This window comes from Peromyscus maniculatus, chromosome 1 (genome assembly GCF_049852395.1).
Source record: "Peromyscus maniculatus bairdii isolate BWxNUB_F1_BW_parent chromosome 1, HU_Pman_BW_mat_3.1, whole genome shotgun sequence".
Taxonomy (NCBI): Eukaryota; Metazoa; Chordata; class Mammalia; order Rodentia; family Cricetidae; genus Peromyscus; species Peromyscus maniculatus.
The window spans coordinates 176,382,271-176,407,171 of NC_134852.1; the positions used below are offsets into that span (position 1 = coordinate 176,382,271).

The window sequence follows — 24,901 nt, forward strand, 5'->3', positions numbered from 1 at the left end:
GCCCGGCTCAGGGTCTCATTTTTGATGAAAGGTTTGACCTTGTTCTCGTAGGATTGGGCTCAGGAAATACACACACACACACACACACACACACACACACACACACACACACACAAATCCTGTGCAATGGCATTCATAGTTGACCTCTTCTCTTCCTGGTATAGAAACATATGGCCTTAGCAGACTGTAGAAAAAGGTTTTCAATATTTCTGAGAACACACACACACACACACACACACACACACACACACACACACACACGCAATCAGAGGCAGAGGGCGAGGAGAAAAAAACACATCCAAGACTGGAGAGGCTAGGACTATACTCTGGGGAATTTGATAGTAACTTTTCACCCACATCCTGCAACTGCAGAAAAAACACAAGATAAAAGGTTTCCATTCAAGTGTGTGTGTGTGTGTGTGTGTGTGTGTGTGTGTGTGTGTGTGTGTGTGTTCTCTTTTTCCTTTTTTTTTTTTTTTAAAGAAAAACATGAATCTTCCAGACAGCTGAACAGCTCTGCAGGATATTTTTCTGTTTGCTGGGTCCCCACCGCTCCTCCTATGACTACAGAAGACAGTAATTGTAAGAACTCCTGGGAGGCTGGGGAAGCGTCTCAGCAGTTCAGAGCGCTGCTTGCCCCTCTTCCAGAGGACCCGAGTTCACTTCCCAGCGCCCATGCCAGCTGGCTCACAACAGCCTGTAACTCCAGGATCAGGGGTTCATCACCTTCCTCTGGCCTCCAAGGACATCTCCATCCCCCACGGCAGGCACACAAACACACATGAGTAAAAAATCAAAGTAAATCTTAAAAAGATCCTTGGAGTGAATCTTTAAATTTCCTTTGTTTAGATTACATGCTTTGTCCCCAGACAGTTGTGAGCTTTTAAGCAACACTAGGCGAGATTTCTTTTTTATTATTAGAAAAATATTTACATGTATAGGTGTTTTGCCTGCTGCCTGCAGAGGCCAGAAGAGGGTGGTGGATTCTCTGGACTGGAGCTACAACAGATGGTTGTGAGCCACTGTGTTGGGGCTGGGAATCAAAACTGTGTCCTCTTGAAGAGCAGCTGGTGCTTTTAACTGCTGAGCCATCTCTCTGACCTCTGGACAAGTCTCTCTCTCTCTCTCTCTCTCTCTCTCTCTCTCTCTCTCTCTCTCTCTCTCTCTCTCTCTCTCTCTCTCTCTCTCTCTCCAGAGAGGGTCTCACTCTGTAGTTAGTGTTGGCTGGCCTAGAATACTCAATGTAGACCAGGCTGGCTTCAGATTCATAGACCTGCCTGCTTCTGTCTTCCCAAGCATGGGATTAAAAGCGTGCACCACCAAACCTGGCTTTCTTACCTTCTTTTAAGAATTCCTTCAGCAATTAAAACGGGAGCACGGCCGTGCTGAATTCAGAGTGCTCAGAGGGAGGAAGAAGCCATGACTAATGAGTCTTGGGCTACCTGGCACACTGTGTGCACTCAATCTAACATCGACACACAACAAGTAACGGAACAACACTTGTGTTAATGAAGCAAATGAATCCATGGACTTATTTTCATGTGCTATCATACATCCTGCAGCAGGAGGAAAGGAAACCCAGTGAAGGGCCAATTAGGTTCCTCGGCGGGGACTCTGCTCTGCTCATTAGAAGGCTCAGTCTGCCTTCCTCCCCCGCAGTGTGGCCAGGCTTGGGGGGAAGGCTCCCTTCTCCTTCACAATAATGCCTGTCATCTGTCCAGGCCCAGGGGAGACCAAGAAAGCTACTACCTGAATAGCACAGCCCTTATTTCTTGGTGGCATGGACCAGTGGTATTATCAGTTACCTAGAAAGCCTTGGCAAAGCCTAGGCCCCAGCCTGCACCATCATGCTGCTCAGCCCAGTGATGCTCAAGACAGCTAACTGGTCTGACCGGACTTTCCAAGTTCCCCTGGATCGGTCATTCCAAGAGTATTTCTAGGGTGTATACGTATTAAATCATTACCATTCTTCAAGATTATATCTTCATTTTTTTTTTCTCCAAAAGGATTTTTACTCACTTTTGCCATATCAGAACAGTTCCCCTAGGGCTTTGGCCATATGTACTTATAAACTGATATGGGATGGTGTACGCAGCCCAGGCTGGGGAACCCCTCCTCACCTCTGACGATCTCACCTTCACAGAGCACTCGGCTCTATCTGGCAACCTCACTCCCATTGCCTCTCAGACAGAACAGTTACAGCAAATCCTCAGCGTTTGTTCGTCAAGGCTCCGCTCGCACTGGGTTTCCAGGGAGCCCTTCATTAATCCTACTAAGTACATTTTTCTCTAAACATGTCTCCTCAGTTGAAATCCCATTTCATCCAAGATTTGAATATGGCTTTCCTTGCTGGTTTCTGCATTAAATCTAAAATTTCATTTCCTTTTCAGCTACCTTCCCCCCGGGGATGAAGGAAAGTGAACATTCTCATTTCATTTCATCAAAGAAAGCTGACAGAACTTATTATAAAAACCAACAGAGATGTGTTAACAGACCTCAGGTCATTCCCTTATCATCCACCGTTTCCTCAGAGATCCGGAGAGCCTGGGTCAGCGGGGAAAGACTGGACTCCACACATCCCTTGTGGACTTTCCTCATGTCTACGTGGTCAGCACATAGCAGCTAGTGCACTCACCATCGAGATTATTTCAAAGGAAATCACAGAGACACTTGCTTACCCGGCAGTCTCTCTGCAGGGTCTTCATTAGGGCGTTGTACGTTTCTGTATCGAAATACAGCCCCTCGTGCATGTCCTGCAGGAAATCCAGGTCCTTAAAGGTGGGGTTGGGCTTCTCTCTCTCTTTGCGGGATGCTCTTCGCTTGTACGTGGAGCCTTTCAGGTCATAGGTCAAGTGCATCCTCATGGCCCGCGGCAGCACATTGTTCATCACCACGATGCGGATGTTGATGCCCCCTGACTGCATGCAATACAGCCCGTAGAACTTCGGCAGAAGAGTCCTCGGATTCTGGTTTAGATTCTAGAATGGAAAAAAAAAAAGGGAAAAAATTGCTCTCTTCCATTTTCACAAAGTAATTTTTCACTGAAAGTGAGTTTTGAAGCTCACATGACTAACACAGGACGTGTTGTTAATGTCCACTATAGAAAGGTGAGAGTTTACACTTCCTGCCCTCTCCCACCTCCCCTCCCCTTCTCATTCGTTCCCTAGAAATCTGACCCTTTCATGTCATATATTGTTACATACTGGAAAATTTTTTTGAGATTATAATATAATTACATTTTTCCCCTTCCTCTTCCTCCCTCTAACCCTCCCACATCTCTTCCCTGACTCTCTTTCAAACTCATGGCCTTTTTAAAAAATTGTTGTTATCTATATGTATGCATCACATTTAAACTGATAAGAACAGATACTACACTTGATCTTAGCCAAAAGGCCGAGAAGCGATGCATGCATCACATTTAATATAAATATAATATATAAAGATGACCTGGTCAGTCTGTATTATGTTGCTTGTATGTGTATGTCTTCAGGGATGACTATCTGGCATTGGATAACCAACTGGTTGCTCACATTTTAAAAATTCCATTTCCATTTATTTGTGTGGGAACATGCAGGTGTGCACATGCCGTGGCCTGAAAGTGTAGGTGAGAGCAAAAACCTGTGCCTGGAAGGTGGTTTTCTCCACCGTGTGGGTCCCAGGGATCGAACCCGGGCCACCAGGCTTGGTGGCAGGTGTCTCTACCTAGCCAGCCATCTCACTGTCTATACAAACAGGATTTTTATGCATCTAAGGGTCAGAAATGAGACAAGTGATATTTTCTGAGACTGACTTGGGTTACTTAATATGATGACCTCCAGTTGCACTGTTTTTCCCTAGAAATGGCATAATTTCATTCCTCTTTATGGCTGAAAAGAAGTTCCGTTGTATCTGTGCACCACATTTTCTATCTCCATCCCTCTGTTGGTAAACAGCTAGAATGGATGGACGCACAAGTGTCTCTGCTGTCTCTAATTTCTTTCTAAATCTGCTCTTGGAACAGCAACATCACCACTCTAAACTCGCAGCTGTAACAGTCGAATCAAACACGGACATAATGCTCCAAATTAGCGTCAACTGAACACAGGCGAAGACCCGATGGGTACTGCTAGTGACTACTCTCCAAGGTAGCTAAGGAGAAAATTAATTGCTGGGGAGTAAATGGCGAATAGTCTAAAACTGAATTCTGCTTGCAAAACTGTCTTCCTCATCGGTGAGCCCAATTTGCAAGCACACATTCCTGTTACTTGCACCGATACCAAATGCTACCAGATGCCAATATCTTTCTAGGCAGGGCTGATGAAAATGACAGTTTTGAAAAGCTGAGCGCCACTGGCTACTGAAGACAGTCACTGTTCTTGATACATTTTCGCTTCCTCAAGGAAAATTCTGTGCTAATACCATTTGCTCATTCTTCTGTGTTTCATCATGGCTGCAGTTCTTCATCCATCATGGGATTTTATATTTTTCTTCTTCTATGTGGAGTAAACATTTTCTCCTAGTACCTGGTCTTTTTATTATAAAAATGGAGAAGACATACTGTCTAAGTTAGGGTTACTATTGCTGTGATGAAACATCATGACCAGAGCAAGTTGGGGGGGGTAGTTATTCGGCTTACATTTCTATATCACTGTTTATCATCAAAAGCAGTGGGTGAGGGAACTCAAGCAGGGCAGGAACCTGGAGGCAGGAGCTGATGCAGAAGCCATGGAGGAGTGCTGCTTACTGGCTTGCTCCTCATGCCTTTCTCAGCCTGCTTTCTTACAGAACCCAGGACCACCAGCCCAGGGATGGCACCACCCATGATGGATTGGGCCCTCCCCCATTAATCACTACTCAAGAAGATGCCTTACACTGGATCTTATGGAGGTATTTTCTCAATTGAGGTTGAGATAACTTTACGATAACTCCAGCTTCTGCAAGTTGACACAAAACTAGCCAGCACACATACCCATTCTTGATGCATTTTAAGAGTAAGTGGGATATTTAAATAACCTATTAAAGGGCATAGAACAATGAATGTGATTAACGGGTCATCGAGATGGCTCGGTGGGTAAAGGCAGTGGCTGCTAAGCCTTGACAACCCAAGTCCCTGGTCCCTGGGAATCACATTGTGGAAAAAGAAAAACAGTCTTCATTGGTCCCCATTCTTCCTTCAGCTTCCCAATGTGTGTGTGTGTGCGCGCGCGCACATGGTAGATGCCTGGCTGTAAATGTGTTTGTATGCATGTGGGCACCTGTGTGCATGCATGCAGGTGGAGGCCATGCATTCATACTGGGCGTTTTCTTCAGTCCCTTTCTACCTTACATTTTGAGGCAGGGTCTCTCATTTCAACCCAGAGCTCATGGATTCTGCTAGTTTAGCCAGCCTGCTTGTTCTGGGGATCTCGCCTCCACCTCTCATGCACTGGGATCACAGACAGGCCTCCATGCTTGCTTGGCACTTACACTCACTTTACAATAGCAAGTTCAAGGACAATGTATGTACTGCCATTGTTTCACATCTTTTTACATCTTTAAATAACAATTTGTAGTTTCCTTCACATTACTCTCCTTTTAAAAAGGACTTTTTTTTAAATGTTTTTAGATAGCATATAAAGTAATGGACTTCATTGAATTCTTTTAGCTTTAATCGTAAGTTCGACACACCCTAGAGTCGGGTAGGAAAGCCTCCATAGATGAATTTTCTAGATATGATAGGCCTATTGCATGTCTGTGGGGAACCGTCTTGATGTAGAAGGACCTAGTCCACTGTGGGTGTTACCATCCCTAAGCAGGTGATCCTGGGCTGTATAGGAAAGCTAGCTGTACATGAGCTTACAACAGAACAAAATCAGATCACACTAGAGAACTCGGGTGCTCACACATCGCCCTAACTCGCTCATATCTGCACCCTCCGCTCCCCAGCTCTGCTCCCCAGCTCTGCTCCCCAGCTGCTGGTCCTCCCCCCTCCCACAGAGTCCCAGCTTCACTCTCAGGTCAGACAGATTTGCAAACATTTGTTTTGAAAGATTTAAACATTTCAGAGTTTTTCTTATTATAATTTTTCCTCAACTGACCATTGTTTCTATGTTACACTCACTGTGACTTGTTTCCCAAAGAGAATTACAGTGTCTTCCTATATGTTCCCCTTCAGTATTCTAATAATTTTCACCCTAAATGACCACCATCACAAGCAGGATCTTTCCCCTCACAGACTCCTCTAGTGTCTTCTAGAAAATGAAACCGAATGGGAAAATCTATCTGAGCACAAATTTATCTTATAGTTTGCTACTCGGAAGGACTCTTATTATTTCTAGAAACTTCTGATTTTATTTTCTATAGTTTTTATTTATGTGTAAGCATTTGTGTCATGCTCTGCATGTGTGTGTGCTCCCAGAGGCCAGAAGAGGTTGCCAGATCCCTAGGAATTGGAGTTACAGACGACTGAGTGCTGGGAGCTGAACTCAGGTCCTTTGGAAGATCATCAAGTGCTCTTAACCACTGGGCCATCTCTCCAGCCCTGGCTTATTTTCTTGAAGATCTCTTCATTGTCAATTGTGTTACAAGAACATTGAGTACACTCTTCTCTGTTCTAGAGGCTTCCACAAAGGCACTCGGAGATTCCAACACAGTTGTGACAAGGGCCAATAATGGCAGGGCTCCTCCTCTATTATTTCTAGGGAGAGGACTCTTGCTCCCCCAGATTTTACAAGTCTCCCCTCCCCATCCCCCATCTCCCCTTGAGACAGTGTCTTATTCTGAAGTACAGGCTGACCTGGAATTACTGGTATTGGACTTCGAGTAATTCTGCCTCAGCCCCTCAAGTGCTTGATTAGAAGCCATCATGCCTGACTTCTGTGAACCCTTAGAACTTGGTAAATGTAGAGCCCATGTGTGCCCTTATTTATTTATCCATTTATTTACTTATTAGAATGTGTGGCCTTGTTCAGAAGCTGTCACTGGAGCTGGGCTTTGTGGTTAAAAGCACTTAGTGATCTTCCAAGTGACCTGAGTTTGGTTCCCAGCACTCAGTCATTTATAACTCCAACTTCTAGGGATCTGGCAACCTCTTCTGGCCTCTGGGAGCACACACACACACACACACACACACACACACACACGCACACGCACACGCGCACACACGCATTCACAGCATGACACACATACTTACACATAAATAAAAATTAAAGAAATAAATTTCTAAAAATAATCCAGGCTCTCTCTCTCTCTCTCTCTCTCTCTCTCTCTCTCTCTCTCTCTCTCTCTCTCTCTCTCTCTCTCTCTCTCTCCCTATTCCCTGCAGATCAGGATGTAAAGTTCATGGCTACTGCTCCAGTGCCATGCCTATCTGCTTCCTACAAGTGCAAGCAAGCTCCCAATGACATGCTTTCTTTTATAAGAGTTGCATTGGTCATGGTGCCTCTTCACAGCCATAGGAAAGTACCTAAGACAGCCTATGTTCAACCTATGGTCCTGAATGCTGGCATGTAGTATGTAAGAAGAGCTAGTGTAGATCAGGTGCTGGTGTATGGTGGAGGAGCTGGGATGTAGCCTCTTCTAGACTGACTTCCGCAGCTCACTCTTTCTCTCTCCGAATCGCTTGTCTTTTTTTCCAGTTTATCTTTGCCTCAGCTGCCTCATCTATGCCCTGGCAACAACAACAACAACAGCCTCAGGTTGCTGTAAGGCTTAGAGAACTTAATGGGACCGATACCAATGCCTTCCTTACCAGAGCAGGCAATCAATGGCTGTCACCATCGACAGAATGACCAATGCCAGTTGCAGAGAGCATTACTTCCTGCCTCTTCCTTTATCACTACACCGGCACTGCAAAGACACTGTTTCCGGCTTTTAAAGGACGAGAGAGCAAAGGTTCCGTGGCAGCTTCACTTACCAGGGCCACAGTGAGGTGACGACTGAGCTGCCCTTAAACCTAGGGCAGTGATTCAACAACTATGCTCCACTACTCCGATCTCATTTCCATCATTTTCTCTATGATACAGGGTCTCTCAGTGCATCCCAGGCTGGCCTTGAACTCATGTCTCAGCCTTCCAAAGGGTGGGATCACAGGTGTGCACCACCATGGCTGGTTATCACTTCTTAGAATTAAAATTTATTATTTTTTTTTTTTTTTTTTTTTTTTTTGGTTTTTTCGAGACAGGGTTTCTCTGCCTAGCTTTGCGCCTTTCCTGGAGCTCACTTGGTAGCCCAGGCTGGCCTCGAACTCACAGAGATCCGCCTGGCTCTGCCTCCCGAGTGCTGGGATTAAAGGCGTGCGCCACCACCGCCCGGCCAAAATTTATTATTATTATTAGCATGTATGTATGTAAAATGATTTGCATGCCATACTCAGAGGATCAGAGGATGATTTTGTGAAGCTGGTTTTCTCCTTCTCCCATGAGAGTCCTGGTGACTGAACTCAGTTTACCAGGCTTGTGTGGTAAACTCACTGAGCTCTCCTGCTAGCCTCTGGCTATTACTTCTTAAAATCTTTCCAATGAAGGCTACAGCATAGTCTAAATGCAAAAAAAGGAACACACACAGGAACAAAGCCCTCCAAAGAAGGTAATAGCCCCTAAGGCAGACACTGTAGCCGTGTGCAGCCCTTACCATGTAATAGCCCGGCAGCAGCTTCTGCAAGAACTCTGCTTCCTTATGCTGAACGGTTTTGATGATAAATTCATCATCGCTGGTCACAAAAAACAAGGATCCACTGGCTCCAGGATTGGACAGTTCTATCAGGGGTTCACTGCAGATGGAGTACTGAGAGAGGGAAAAAGGTAAACACACACACATCATCATTTTTATGTATGTATGTACACACTTGTTTATGATTTCACAGTGCTGGACCGAACCCAGGACCTTGTCAGGCCTGGTAGATGTTCTCTGATGAGCCACAGTGCCCACTCCTAAGCAAACACTTAAAGCAAATTGTGGGGGCCAGGGAGAGTGTTTGCAAGCCTGGGGACCTGCCTTTGGACCCTCGGCAGCCACGTAGAAAGTGGGTGAGGTGGCTTGCACCTGGTACTGGGGTGCCCGAGACGGGAGCATAGATCCCTGGAGCTCCAAACCCGGCTAGTCTTGCTGAATCTGTGAATTCCCGTTTAGTGAGAGGTCTCGTCTCGAAATAAGACAGAGAATAAACAATACAGGAAAGCATCTGACATTGACTTTCACTTCCACCCCCCCACACATATATGCGGCTGCACATACACATGTGCACACAAGAACATGTACACACAGATATACCACACACACACAAAGTTAAAGTATACTCTATTTTTTTTTTTTTTGAGATAGGGTCGCTCTGTGTAGGCCAAGATGATCTCAAATTGATGATTTTCCTGCCTCCACCTCCTCAGTGATGTGACTACAGGCCTATGCCACCATGCATGGTTAAAGGACCCTTGTTTTAAGTGCATGCGTGTGTGCGTGCGCACGTGCGTGCATGCATGCATGTGTGCATGTGCCTGTGTGTCCATCAAAGGACAACCTTGGGTACCATCCTCAAGAACGCCACCCAGCTCTTTTGAGACAGTCTCTCATTGGTCTGAAGCACATTAATTAATAAATTGAATAACTAGGCTAGACCATAGGCCAGTAAACCCCAGTGACCCCCCCCCCTCCCCACTGCTAGGATTATGAGAGTGTTGTTATCATGCTTATCATTTTAAAGTGGGTTTTGAGGATTGAACTCAGGTTTTCGTGATTTCAAGGCAAGTACCTTACTAATGAGCCATTTCTTAGGTTGGCTAAAGTACTCCCCGATCCCGAGAGACAGGGCTTCTCTGTGTAGCCCTGTATAGTTCCAGGCTGTCCCATAACTCTGTAGACCAGGCTGCCCTTGAACTCAGAAACCAACCTGCCTCTGTCTTCCAAGTGTTGGGATTAAAGTTGTGTGCCATCACTGCCTAGCACTAAAGTATGCCATGGCCACATATGCCAGAAAAAGGGCATCAGATACTCTGGACCTGGTGTTACAGATGGTTGTTAGCTAACGTGTGGAAGCTGGAAACTGAACCAGGGCCCACACAAGAACAAGTACTCTGAACTGCTGATCCATATCTCCAGCCCCACCGTGGCCTCTTTGAAAGAGTAAGTACTATCTATGAGCTTTACAAGGAGGCTCCAGGTAAACTCAGGTACTTCTCTGGGAGATTTCCATTTATTTATTTATTTTTTTGGTTTTTTCGAGACAGGGTTTCTCGGTGTAGCTTTGCGCCTTTCCTGGGACTCACTTGGTAGCCCAGGCTGGCCTCGAACTCACAAAGATCCTCCTGCCTCTGCCTCCCGAGTGCTGGGATTAAAGGCGTGCGCCACCACCGCCCGGCTTCCATTTATTTTTATAACCCTGACATGGAAAAGAGGTATGATCTCCCTTCTCCCCACCCCCAGGGCCACACAACAGAACCTGGGGTATTCATATCTGTCTGTGAGATCGTTAATCAGGAAAGCAGCAGGAGATGCTGTTTACAGCACTCCTGTGAAGGCCCAGCTGAAGGTCAAGTGCCTGTGCATATGCATCCCTTCAACATGGAACCTCTCTCTTCTCTTTCCTCTCTTCCCCCAGGGGACACTCTCCACTGTTGCCGATTACACAAAGGATGATGTGACATATCCATCCCAGGACTCCAGGGCTCCAGATGGGTCTAACATTATAATTGATATCTCTACTTGGTTATAACTCAAACTTTACATGTGACAAGCACACAATCAGATTCAGTTCAAGGCCATCATTAAATTATATGGCTTTGCTGAGCAGGGTGGCATATGCCTTTAATCCTAGCAGAGGTTGGTGGCCCTCTGTGAGTTCAAGGCAAGCCTGGTCTACATGGGGAGTTCCAGGACAGTGAGTTCCACTACATAGAAAAACCATGCCTCAACAAAAAACAAATTACATGGCTTTTATTTTGTTGTTGTACAAATGAAAAGGTTTTTTTTTTTCTTTTAACCATGGAAGATCCAGCTCTTGGCCAGAATCCAAGTGTGGTGAGTGGAAGAAGGGCTGGATGCCAGCCTCTGGAAGGATTCCTTCCTTTCAGCCAGGTAGGAGCCCTTGAGCAGTATACACCCCACATAGCAGAAGATCGTCTCTAAATCATCTGGCCCCTATCTTTCACTTCTCCTCTATTTCCTTATCTTCAGGGGTGAAACACTAGTCATCTCCGTGTCTAGCCTTGACACTTTGTATTTCCTCATTTGTATCCAGAGGCTGGATTCTGCCCGCCTCCTTTCACCAGCTCTCCGGCCAAAACCCAAGTTCAGTGCTTCTCTCCACTCTGTCTGGCCTCTACGGCATGCTCTCAACGGCAGCTCTCATGCCCTCTCCCCTGCCAGTGCCCTCTCCTCTGGACACCAGGGGTCTTTCTAAAGGTAAACCTTGACCTCCATTGTGTCACATCTTCCCATGACTCCTGACAGCATGTCATGACCACAAGTGGCCCAGTGTCACTTTCCAGGTGTCTCACCCATCAGTCTTTCTCTGAAGCTCTATTCATGACATAAACCCTTGACTCCTGGCCTTCTCACTGTATTTCTGCAGTGTTGGGGGTGAAAACTGAGTCCTCACGCACACTAGGCAATGTTCTACCATTGAGTTACATTCCCAGCCTGGGATACGGGTCTGGCTTCACTTTTTCCTGCATGAGGATAACCAGATTCTTTTTTGAGATTTTATTTTACTTTTATTTTATGTCTATGAGTGGTTTGTGTGAATGCATGGCTGTGTACCACATACATGCAGTACCTGTAGAGTCCAGAAGGGGGAGACAGATCCCCTGAGACTGGGGTTACAGACGGATGTGAGGTGCCAAGTGGGTGCTGGGAATTGACTCAGGTCCTCTGCAAGAACAGCCAGTGCTCTTAACCATTAAGTTATCTTTCCAGGCCCTACATAACCAGTTTTCCCAACACAACTAATAGAAGAGACAGTCCTTTTTGTGGGTGTGGGTGTTCTTGACGTTGTTGTTGAAAAACCTATTTGCAGTAGATGTGACGGTTTATTTCCAGTCTCTTATTCCACTGGTTACTCATTGTCTTATTCCATTGGTTTATGAGTCTGCTTCCCCTTCCCAGAACCACACTGTTCTGTTTAACATAGTGTCATAACACATGGAATCATATCTTGAAGATATAATTTAGGCAGCTAAAAATAAGGTTGAAAACTCCTCAAAGCTGTTTGTGAATATCTAGTTCCCCAACACAGGAAAGAGAGCAGGTGGTGGAGTTGGAGGTGGGGTTGGAGAGAGAGAGAGATAGAGAGACAGAGACATAGAAAGAGAGACAGAGAGATAAAGATGAATAGAAATGACTAAAGGCAGTTTGTAGATGTCTCCTTTTACATTATCTTGCTTTGACAGCATCATAGGCAAGGGAAATACACTTATGCCAGAAGAGGAAGAAGGAAGTGTTTATTCCTAAGCCATTGGCAACTCCCATCTTTCAGCCCCTCTCCACTGGCTTTTTCTTTTCTTTTCTTTTTTTTATAATATAAGGTCTTGCTGTATAGTCAAGGATGGCCTCCAAGTCACAATCATCCTTCCTCAGCCTTCTGCATGCTGGCCACACCCAGCTGGCCTAGCCTCCTGACACTCTTTTGCTAAGCATCAAAAAAGCTCCCGTCCTCACCTGCATCCTGAGGAGAGGCTGGGAAAACACAATAACCATCAGACTGTGGACAAGAAACTTCTTTAGCCAGAAGGAAGCAGAGGGCCCTGCCCAGTCATGTGTGCCAGCCAAGCATCCACATGGATTGGAGGGGACAGTAGACAGGGCACGAGCGGATTAATTGGTGTTTTTAACATGGTGGCTCTTCCAGTCATGGCTTACGTGACACTGAGTGACTAAGCTGGAGGCTCAGGAAACCCTCCAAAAGGAACAGAAAAATATCAATAGGTGTGGTGGTGTATGCCTTTAATCCCAGCACTTAGGAGGCAGAGTCGGGTGGGTCTCTGTCAGTTCAAGGCCAGATGGTCTACATAGGCTAGTCAAGGCTACACTGTGAGATCTGTCTCAAAACAAAACAAAAGAACAACATCAACAACAACAAAACCCAAAAAGAACTAATTTTGAATCAGCTGAACGACTTTTTTTTAAAAAAAGATTTATTTATTTATTATGTATACAGTGGTATTTATTATGTATACAGTGTTCTGTCTGCATGTATACCTGCAGGCCAGCAGAGGGCACCAGATCTCATTACGGATGGTTGTGAGCCACCATGAGGTTCCTGGGAATTGAACTCAGGACCTCTGGAAGAGCAGCCAGTGCTCTTAACCACTGAGCCATCTCTCCAGCCCCAGCTGAATGACTTTTAAGGTGAATGCTCTTGAGGCCCCAGACAGAGTAACTTCTTATTACAACTATTTTAAAATTCTTAGTACATGATGATTCGTAGGTGAATGTGGCACCCAGCCTCAGGGCACACTTCCTCTGGGCAAGTAAGAACTGGCTCTCCCAGCATGTATGGTGCATTTTAGACAAACACCTAGGAGACGCTATCTTCAAACACAATCCGGACGTCCTGATGGAAGCGAGAAGGAGGCTGAGTCTGTTATAGAATCATGAATGCAGGACCCTGCCGCGGATCCCAGGCTCTTATGAAAAATGAAGTCAGATCCCAGACTCTCCAGAAATTCTGACTTTATTCACCGCAACTCAGTTGCCCATAGAATCTCCCCATGCGTAGGAATAAAAATAAAAGAACAGAAGGAGCGCATAGGCGGGATCATGGGGCAAGGCAAGGAAACCTGTCTAGAAGTACGCATGAGACCCACACCAGCTCAAGGTAAACAAAATCTTAGCGGAGAGCAGGGACACGGGCAAGCAACCCCAGCACTAACTAAGGAGCTATTGGCACTCGATGGCTGCTGGGCGAGGGAGATTCGGTTTTCTTGAATGATGTGACCCCTGGGAGGTCAATCCCAGTGCAGGGCGGACCCCACTCCAAAGAGGATTTGGGCAGTAGAAATGGGGGGGGGACCTCAAAGTTGGGCAAGTAGGGAGGGGAGGGTAGAAAAGGTACTTAGGGGAGGAGTTGGGGAGGGAGTGACTGTATTCACAATACATTGTATAAACTTCACAATAAAATTATTGTTTAAAACAAAAGAGAGAACAATCTGTCTGGAAAAACCTAGATTCAGACCTAAATATCTCTCCCAATAAAGTATCAACATTCTCCATAAGCACTGACCTGTTATGGGGACACTTGATCAGTTATTTGTCAAATACTCTTCCGTATGTAATTTATCAAAGACAATCAATAGGCATTTGTCTGACCTATTTTAGTAACATTTTGAATTAGCATTACGAACAGCACATCATGGCTATGTAGGTAACTGAGATAATGATACTAGATAGGAATATGATTTCCACTCCAGAACCCTGGAGCTTCATGAGCATGTTCTCGGCAACTTCTAAAGGCTGATTTTAAAGGTCAAACAAAGAGAACTTAATCAGCTGTGATCAACAAGTCTCCACATGCGCTCCTGGGCTCTAGGTGCCTTCCAAGCACATTTCATTTATGAAAGCTGCTCAAATGTGTGCACCTTCTCATCTCAATTTTCTGCAAGGCTTCTCTCCTACATCCACTGGAAAGAAAGTGTATCCCAGTGGGCTCTGCCAAGGTAAACTAACAATGTAAACTTGTATCACGTGGCACAGATGAACTCCCCTACTATTCCCTGATGGCGTGCAACACTCGATCTGCTTTCGCTCTTACTGGTGGAGGTAAGAATAAAAATTCCTACAAGTAACTCCTTTGAGTTACACTGGACTTGTGAAAACCTGGAGGAGAGGGAAAGAGCAAACAGCTTGTCGCTGCAGCAGAGATGGACATGCCCAGGGCCTCTTGGGTGGCAGATGCTTGTCTAGGAACAAATAAGGAAGAATTCACAGTGCTGTGCACTTGGAAGCACTTCACCCTGATGCCTCCCTATCCAAATTACATGTGCTAAGACCTGAAACTTGTAATCAGCAAGCACATGGTGAATTTTAATGAATCTGGGAACACAGACACAATAATTCTGGCAGAAATCCAGACACGATGGAACCAAGCTAACAGGGATGCGATTTGAAATCTACGGAGCTGGCAACCACTCACTAATGGTCTCTTCTCTCTTCCCCTGCTTACAGCCATGCATCGTCGCCACAGTTGTGGGTTTCAACAGCTCCACCTGACAGATGCCAGGACTTGGTATTTGTGTCACATCCTTTCTTTCTTTACAGAGACCTTTTTGAGACATGCCCATTTGTTTTCTGTGCTTTAGTTGAGCTTAACAGCTCCAAAATGTGCCTCGAGAGATGGATTAGACTTCTTCAGCGTTCTTCAGGATGGACTATTGCCATGTGACGGGTGGAGAGAGGCGACCTGGAGACTATGCTTGGTGTCTGGGACTTGGTGGATGAAGAACATGAGGCTAGTGGAAAGTGTCTCCAGAACATCTGGAGGCAAGGTAGACAGATGAGGACTTTGAGACCATTGGCAGTCTCCTAGACTCCTTGGTAAGTTCTCCTACGCTATGAAGAATACTCTTCTGGTTTAAAGACTCGTTCGTTAAGGAAACGAAGGGAAGCTATATGAGAAGTTGTTTAGAAAAGAACTTTCCTGAAGAGAGCAACTGTGTGTGATCAGAGGTGATCAGAGGGAGCTTTCCCAGGGCTGAGATGAGCAGCCATCTTGTCACATCTTACCCAGTGCTGTGACAGACGCCTGTGTTAGCAGAGCTGTGAACCGTTGTGATATCTCTTTGGTTGGTCAGAAGTTTAAGGGTATCCAGAAGGAAAAGCCATTAGTTTCCAGTGTGTGGCCCAAGGGAAGAGAGTGACCTTGCCCTTTTCATTATGAAACCCCACTGGGTTCCCTAAACATATTTTCTGAGAGATGGTGACCCTCAGTTATTACCAAATAACCAGAAACTCAAGAATCCTAACACACCTCCAGAACAGGCACAAGTGCTTGCGTTGGGAGTGAGAGAGACAGGTGTCAGGATTTCAGAGGGACAGAGAGGCAAAAAGAACCACCGGGACTTGCAGCGGCCAGGATGCCCAGGACCTTGCTAGAGCACCATCACTGCTCTGTAGAGAATTAGTTCTGCAGCTTACGTCACTGGGAAGAAATCGTGACTTTCTGGGCTGTAAAATGGCTCAGTGGGTAAAGGCTTGCCACAAAACCTGTTGCTTTGAGTCTGGCTCCCTGGAACCCACGTACAAGCCAGATGCGGTGGTGTCTGTAATCCCAAGACTCCTTCAGGGAGACTGGAGGTGGAGAAGGAGAACATGCCAGCGGCTCACAGGCCGACTAGAGCAGTGTAACTAGAACACAGTGCAGCAGCAGACAAGAGACATGTGGCATGGGCATGGCTTCACACAGAAATACATATGTGTAAGCATCATACACACACACACACACACACACACACAATGTGGCATGGGCATGGCTTCACACAGAAATACATATGTGTAAGCATCACACACACACACACACACACACACACACACACAATGTGGCATGTGCATGGGCCTTACACAGAAATACATATGTGTAAACATACACACACACACACACACACACACACACAATGTGGCATGGGCATAGCCTCACTCAGAAATACATATGTGTAAACACACACACACACACACACACACACACACACAATGTGGCATGTGCATGGGCCTTACACAGAAATACATATGTGTAAACATATACACACACACACACATACAATGTGGCATGGGCATGGCCTCACTCAGAAATATATATGTGTAAACACACACACACACACACACACACACACACACACACACACATATACAATGTGGCATGGGCATCGGCCTCACTCAGAAATACATGCATGCAAACATCATATACACACACACACAATATTAAAAAAAAGAAATCATTATTTTACTAAGCACCAAGTAAAGACATGGGCTTTCATTAACATGGAACAGACACCGGTTTTGAATTTCATTCTTTATGTCTTTTCAATACAGAACATTCTATCATCAGCGACAAACACTGTTGTACCACTCCTGAAAAGCACCGCTCCAGGATCTCACCTGAGTCTTACAGAGAGCATCCAGAATGGGAAAACAGTGAGTATTTGATGGCATCCTTCCTACGGCTCCTTTAAAAACAGCTTTTGAGAAGCTCCAAGGTGTTAACAGCAACCAAATTAGGAGAAAAGCCACCCCTCTCGACAAAAACCAGGCTGTGACCCTTTCAGTGGAAATGAGACAAACCTGAGGGTGGCATTGTATACCACACACAGGCTGTGTGTCTGTCCCTGCTGCCGTGCCTGAGGGAGGACAGACAGAAGGGACAGCTGAGGATAGATGTGCCCGTGTATATGTGAACATATGTTTGAAAATAGACTGCGGGGCTGGGTGGTGATGGCGCATGCCTTTTATCACACCAGGGAAGCAGAGGCAGGCAAGTCTCTGAGTCCCAGGCCAGCCAGGGATACACAGAGAAATCCTGTCTGGAAAAACCAGAGGAGGGGTGGGGGGGAAGGGAGAGAGAGAGAGAGAGAGAGAGAGAGAGAGAGAGAGAGAGAGAGGAGAGGGAGAGGGAGAGGGAGAGGGAGAGGGAGAGGGAGAGGGAGAGGGAGAGGGAGAGGGAGAGGGAGAGGGAGAGGGGAGAGGGGAGAGGGGAGAGGGGAGAGGGGAGAGGGAGAGGGAGGAGAGGGAGAGAGAGAGAGAGAGAGAGAGAGAGAGAGAGAGAGAGAGAGAGAGAGACTCTGTAGGAAGAGATATGGAGAACAAAACTAGCCGGCTTTTCTAAATGTCATCTGAAATTCCAGGTCAAGGGGAAATGGTTGTGGGCCAAGGCAGGTTTGAGATAAGACAATTAAAACAGGAAGATATTCAAACAGACTCTACTCAGTAAAACTCCCAAGTCTTTTAAATTAATTATAAAGTATCTGCTAGGATAATTACCCGAAATGGTAATACCACAGTTACTTAAATATTAACCACACAGCAGATTTTCTAGCTATCTGTTAAGAGTTATGGCATCAAATTGCATTTCTGAAGCCAAATATGTAAACATTATAAAACTTGGAACGACTACTGTTCCCGAGGTTTCTAAGAGACAGCCACTCGCCACGGCTGCTCTTCAATATAGCGTCACGCATTCTGTAGAAAGGAAAATGATAGGCTCTTACCAAGTAGTCATCAGGCTTGATCCCAAAGAGTTCTCGGAAGTACCTGAAGGCCAGTGGAGCGTAGGTCTTAAACCTGAAGTCTGGGTAGTGATGAGCCGGGGTCAGATTGCTGCCTTCACTGCAGTTCAAAGAGCCACAGAGGAAACAGAGAAGGAACATCAGCAGAGACAACTCTGGCTTTAAACTCTAGCACTAAGTCCTGGGGCAATTTTATCTCTAGGAAAAAAAAAAAACAAAAAAAAAAAACAACCACCTTCTGCTCGTGGGTGTCTTGAAGCTCCCGTCAGCCAATGGCCCTGGGGTAAAGACACCCTGACATGGTGGTGGGCCCCTCCACACAGGCCGTCCCTGCCAATCACGGGGTGCGGGAGACATTCTTCCTCTCTCCGCTTTTCCTTCCTTGGAAAATTATCAACTTTTCTTTCTTTCTTTCTTTCTTTCTTTCTTTCTTTCTTTCTTTCTTTCTTTCTTTCTTTCTTTCTTTCTTTCTTTCTTTCTTTCTTTCTTTTTTTCTTTTCTTTTTTGGTTTTTCGAGACAGAGTTTCTCTGTATAGTTTTGCACCTTTCCTGGAACTCGCTCTGTAGACCAGGCTGGCCTTGAACTCACAGAGATCCACCTGGCTCTGCCTCCCGAGTGCTGGGATTAAAAGCATGCGCCATCACCGCCTGGCCCCAACCTTTATAATAAATCACATTCTAATGTTTTAATGAGACCCTGGGCTTAGTGTAGACCAACTTATAAGTGGTTGTTGTTTTCCTGAGCCAGCATGGCTGAATATTCCTATGTGTGGTGACCTGCCAACACAGCCAAACATTTCCTCAGGCAACGTTTTGCCATTTATGAGGGGACATGCATTCTGCTGTATGCCCCCTGGGATGACTTCAGAATTTACGTGACATGTGATAATTTACAAATGTCAGCCGTGTAGAAATAAGAGTTAGAAGCAAAGAGAGTCAGTGTGAAATCTGACCTCCTTCCTCTCGACAGTCAGCAAGGAGAAGCAATCACAGCACCTGCTTTGGAAGGAGGAGGCTTTCAGCGGGCCCAGAGTATGGCCTATTTCCTATTTCTCAGGGTCCTGCTTATTGCTTTTGAGCTCATACCACCAAAGCTATGCACGCTATTAGGGCAGATTTCCTTCACCAGTCAGAGCTGAGATGAAACACCCGCATTCTTTTCATCAGTTCCCTTCATTCTTTGGCTGGAGAGTTCAAGCAGGAAGCTGGATGCCGCATTTACGATGCTGCATTCATTTGCTTTGCTTTCGATTGGTTCTGAGTGCCTTGTGTTGTTCACCTTGGCTTCCACTAATCATAAGAAGTTTCCTAGGGAACAGCAACCGGACGACTATGCTGAAGTCCCGGGTGGTATCAAATCGATAGTCTTAGGTTTCCTTGGGAACGAGACAGACAGACACAAATGCATACACACGATATATGTGCATATAAAGCAGTGCACCTGGAGGTCAAAGAGGTGAACATCGTTCCCTTTGAAAATACATGTTTGTGTTGTGTTGTGTGTGGTCTATGTACTTGTTGTGTGGTTGGGTACACATGTGAGTGTTGGTACATGCATGTGTGTGTATGTGTGCATGTGTACACTTGGATGCAGAGGCCAAAGGCTGATATGTGGTATCTTTCCTCAATGGGTCTCTCCTTTATTTGAGACATGGACTCTTATTAAACCCGAAAGTCATCAATGCAGCTATGTTGGCTGGCCACAGAACATCAGGGATCCACCTGACTCTTTCTCTCCAGCACTGGTTTCAGCCAGGTAATTATTCATAAGGATGGACTGATGTTTAAACTTTACTCTCAGCTTTTGGAACACAACTGCCATTTAGAGCATCATCAGTGAGAGCTTTTCCTACAGGACAGGAGGGGAAGCACAGATTTTTATGGGCAAAGAGGCCAGAAATACTTCTCCAGAGCTGTGTGACTCTAAAGAGAGAAGAGCAGAGATTCAGAACCAGTCACCTTGGGTTCAAGTCCTGGTTTTACCATTTACTTGTAGGTTAAGTGACAAGATCTTAGGGTATTAATTACTTCATATGCCAATGGACTTCTTCTCTCTCTCTCTCTCTCTCTCTCTCTCTCTCTCTCTCTCTCTCTCTCTCTCTCTCTCTCTCTCCCCTTCCTTCTCCTCCCCCTTTCTTTTTTTGTAAATGTGGAAGGTAATAAGAGTAAGCTAGCCAGTAAGCACACACCTTTAAACCCAGCACTGAGGAGGCAGAGGCAGGCAGAATTCTGTGAGTTAAAGGCTGTTCTGTCCTACAGAGTGAGATCCAGGACAGCCAGAGCTATACAGTGAGACCCTGTCTAAAGAAATAAAACAAAAAAGGAGTAAGCTAAAATTGTAATATACATTGTATGTTAAATAAACAAAACCATGCTTGATTTACAGCTGGTAACTAAAGCTTTCTTTCCATTGACACCTCAGGTTCATGGTCACACGGTACATCACACGGTACAAATGTTATAAAACATCTTCCGTCTCTATCCCACCAGTAATGAAAACTTATCTAGAGCATCTTATCAGGGTGCCGGATGCTCATGATTCTTTTACTTATCTCCGTTGATTTTGGAAGACCCCATAATCAGAAGCTGGGCCGGCACTGTTATACAGTCCTCAAATCTTAAATGTCCAGGCCTTCTCCTATCTACAAAATGAAATGATCTGTAGAATAAATACGTGGTGTCTAAAAATAGCTTTGAGATATTTCAAAATAAAAAAAGGCACACAATGCATTTGGTTGCTAAGGGAAACCGATTCTGTTGCTTCAGAGTGAAGGTAAATTAAAACAGCATGTCAGAGGCTGGAGAGATGTGGTTAAAAACATTAGCTGCTCTTGAAGAGGACCCAGACTCAATTTCTAGCACCAACATGGTGGCTCACAGCCATCTCTAACGCAAGTTTCAAGGGATCTGACTTCCTCCAATTCTGACCTCTGAGGGCATCAGGCATGCAAGGAATACACAGATATAGATGCAGAAAAATGCCAATATATATAAAACAATGTTAAAAAATAAATTAAACAGCCTGTCACTTCAAGCAATTAGTTCTCTAGGACTGAGGTAAACCCATGCTTTAGAGATTCCAGAGATCTCAGAATGTTCCAGTTGCTTCCAACTAGAGCCTGTGCTGGTCACTTGCCCTGACCCACATCCTCAGATGAGCTTAGCAATATGAGGGTGAGGAGAACTATTTGATACATACACACATACATACAATCAACGTATGAATTGCTCTTTTTTTGTTGGTTTGTTTTTTCAAGACAGGGTCTCACTGTGCAGCTCTGACTGTCTTGGAGCTCACTGTGTAGACCCGGCTGGTCTCCAACTCAGAGATCCACCTGCCTCTGCCTCCTAATTGCTGGGGTTAAAGTGTGTGCCATTATGTCTGGCTATGAATTGCTATTTTTTTTTTTTTTTTACAGAAACCATAGTCACAATCAAGATACTCAATGTATCTATCACTTTGTGGGGAGATTTGGCTGCTGTGGTAATTAGGATATCATTACTGGTAGGGCCTGGGGCACCCAGTCCTACACAAAGAGTTATCTAACCTAAAACAATGTTTCCTGTGAGAGGCTCTGGGGCGAACTGTTGCAGGATATTTGATATGTGTCTGTACTTCCTTACTGGCCTGAGGCACCTTCTGATAGGTTTAACAAAGAGCCAAATGGTTAATAGCTAGGCAGGAGAGGATAGGTGGGACTTCTGGGAAGAATCTGAGAGGTGGGGATTCACCAGCAAGATGTGGAGGAAGTTGGACATATAGTTCTGAGGAGAGGTAAGGAGCCACGTGGCAGAATGTAGATTAATATAAATGGGTTAATTTAAGTTTTATGAGCCAGTTGGAAACAAGCCTAAGCTAAGGCCAAACTTTCATAATTATTAAGAAGTCTCTGTGGAGCTGGTGGTCCAAAGAAAGTCCGATTATAGTGATGCATATGCATGTATTCACACCCATTCATAAAACTAAATGCAATAAAAAGTATACAGGAGAATGTGTGCAAGTCATATGCAGGTTTGTGCTACGTAAGGGACCTTAGCATTGATGGCTTTTCTGATGCTTTCGGATGCAAGAACCCACCCTCATGGACACTGAGGGATGATGATTGTCACGGGCTTCCTTTATGCACCTGACTGATGAGATCAAGCCCAACCACAAAATGGCTCATTTTAAATACGTGTGTCTGAAAAGTCACTCCTCAGAGTCACAGAGACAAAGTAAGCGTCCCCAAGGAAAATGTCTTTATCTGTAGTTCATTTTCTTTGAAAAACCCGTGCAGTTGTAGACACATTTCAACCGAACAATGATTGCCTTTTATAATAGTGGAAGCGCCTTTAATATTTTTACTTATTAGGGCATAGAACACACAACGTAGAGACGCCTCAGGAATACAGTTCCATCACTGTTTTTCATTTCCACATGTATTTGCTTTTAAAGATATTTTTTATTACATTCATTTTGTGTGTGCGCACATGTTTATGTACGCACAAGCTCACGTGCACCCATATGCACACATGCATATGTTGGTGTGAGGTCAGAGAACACTTGTGAGAGACGCTTTATCTTCCTACAGTGTGAGCCTTAGGGATTGAACTCAGGGAGTCAGGCTTGGAGGTGAGTGCCTGACCCACTGAGTCATCTCACCAGCCCATGTATTTGGTTCTAAACCATTTATTTTTTCTTCCCCAGACTGATAAATGTATGGATAACTTTGGTGGTTTCACAAACATGGCGTCAAAATAACAGCATTACCTCACGTTTTTCTGGAGGAAATTTAAGTCAAAGTCATCATAAAAGACAACTTATTGTCTTAATTCAGATGCAAGACCATTTGTGGTCCCTCCAGTCCATTCTTTAAGCAATTATTGATTTTTAAGAAGATTTATTTGTTCTATTTTATGTGTATGAGTGTTTGCCTATATGCATGAATGTGTATCATATGTATGCCTGGTGCCCTTGGAGGACAGGAGAAGGTGTTGAATCCCCTGGGAGTGGAGTTATAGATGGGTGTGAGCCGCCATGTGGGTGCTGGGAACCGAACCCAGGTCCTCTGCAAAAGCATCCAGTGCTCTTAACCGCTGAGCCATTTGTGCAGCCCCAGCTCACTCTTCAATTAGTCACAACAAAACCGTGGCGCCTGCACTGCCCAGTGGAAGCGCTCTCAAATCACGTGGCAGACTTTACTCGGAAAGTTCTTTACCCTCACCCACTAAATCCCATGATCCTTCTGCACAGTCTTCCAGGCATCCATCACAACTAATTACAGCTGACCCATGGATGCCATTCACCATCTCCACAGGGGAAATGCAGGACATTCTTAAGCAACAACATGGTGGAGCCACAGGTCCCACCCCCACACCCTCGACATGCACATGGTAGGAAAGTCCCTCACCAGAAGGAAGTCACTGCGAAGTTGCCTCGGAATGGAATCATTTCAAATTAAAATGTTCTTACCTGGGTAGGAACACACTTTCCACCACATAAAAGTCTTGCATGAGGACATCGCGCTCGGGCTTGGAAGTGAGATTCCCCACTGTGTATCCTATTCCCAGCTGAATAGCACCTTTAATAGCTGACGATGCAGTCTGCAGAGGAAACACAGGGTGCCATGTTAGCTCCAAGGGCTTTGTTCAGGGTTACAGACAGCCGACTGGAAGGTGAGGCTACTTTCTTGTTCCCAAATGGCAGGAAACTGGGGCTTAGGAGAATTTATTCCAGATCCGTCTCTGTGTGTGACTTCTCACACTGACTGTGGAATATCCCCCATAGGCTCATGCATTTGAACACTTGGCCTCAGCTCCTGTTTTGGGAGGATGTAGAACCTTTGGAAGATGGACCCTGACTGGCAGACCTAGGTCATTGGGAGGCTCATAGTCTGGTCCTGCTTCAGGTCTCTTTCTCTGTGCCTATCTAGCTGTAGGTGAAGAGTTCCAGGATACGCATCTGGTGCCACACACCAGTTCCTCCATTCTCTCACAACCATGATGACTGAGTCCTCCAAAACCAGGAGCCATAATGAACTGTCCTATGTTAAGTTGCCCAGGCCAGGCATTTTGGTCACCATGGAGAAAAGTCACTGACACACCATGAAATTATTTTTCTAAGTGTGACATCTTTCATAAAAAATGTATCTATGGTTAAAAGGTTAAAATCTCTACCTTCCTTTTTACTAAGAACTTAGCAATTCCATGGAGCACTTTCAATAAGGAGCATTGTAGTTTCTACCCAAAGATAAATGGTACAGTTGGATTTGTTTAAAAAAAAAATCCGATTTTCCCCCCTATAACATACTTGTGGATCAGTAAGAATATTTCCCTCCATAAGAAGTGATAGAGCAAAAACATTATTGGCGTTTTTGGTGTTCACACAAAATTTAATTTTGAAAGTTGCCTACTGGTCTTGGCAATGATCTATAATTAATTTTTGTCATTAATCTGTGATAAAGGATATGGTATTGATGTGTGATAAAAGATGAAACATCAGGACACCAATATTTTCAATTTACTACTTTTCAAATATCTTAATAATGAAACAGAGATGCTGTTAAATTAGAGAATAACTACCCTGTGTAACTGTACACACAAACATGTGTGCATGCATGTACATGTTGATAGGTTTTTCTTTTTCTTTTTTCCTTCCTTCCTTCCTTCCTTCCTTCCTTCCTTCCTTCCTTCCTTCCTTCCTTCCTTCTTTCCTTCCTTCTTTTTTCTGCATGTGTGGTACTGGGAATTAAGGCCAGGAT

The 24,901-nt window shown here is 45.0% G+C and overlaps 1 protein-coding gene and 1 pseudogene across 1 annotated transcript in view; both read right to left on the reverse strand.

Annotated features, from left to right (window-relative positions):
• Pip5k1b (phosphatidylinositol-4-phosphate 5-kinase type 1 beta) overlaps positions 1–24,901 on the reverse strand; it is a 276,063-nt gene that overhangs the window by 86,954 nt on the left and 164,208 nt on the right. Inside the window, exons 4-7 of the mRNA XM_076561464.1 lie at positions 23,614–23,744; positions 18,144–18,261; positions 8,590–8,742; positions 2,679–2,978 (exon numbers count right to left, since the gene is read on the reverse strand). Coding sequence (XP_076417579.1) covers positions 2,679–2,978; positions 8,590–8,742; positions 18,144–18,261; positions 23,614–23,744 — 702 coding nt within the window. The remainder of the gene's footprint in view (positions 1–2,678; positions 2,979–8,589; positions 8,743–18,143; positions 18,262–23,613; positions 23,745–24,901) is intronic.
• LOC121827055 (U2 spliceosomal RNA) lies at positions 3,303–3,405 on the reverse strand (annotated as a pseudogene).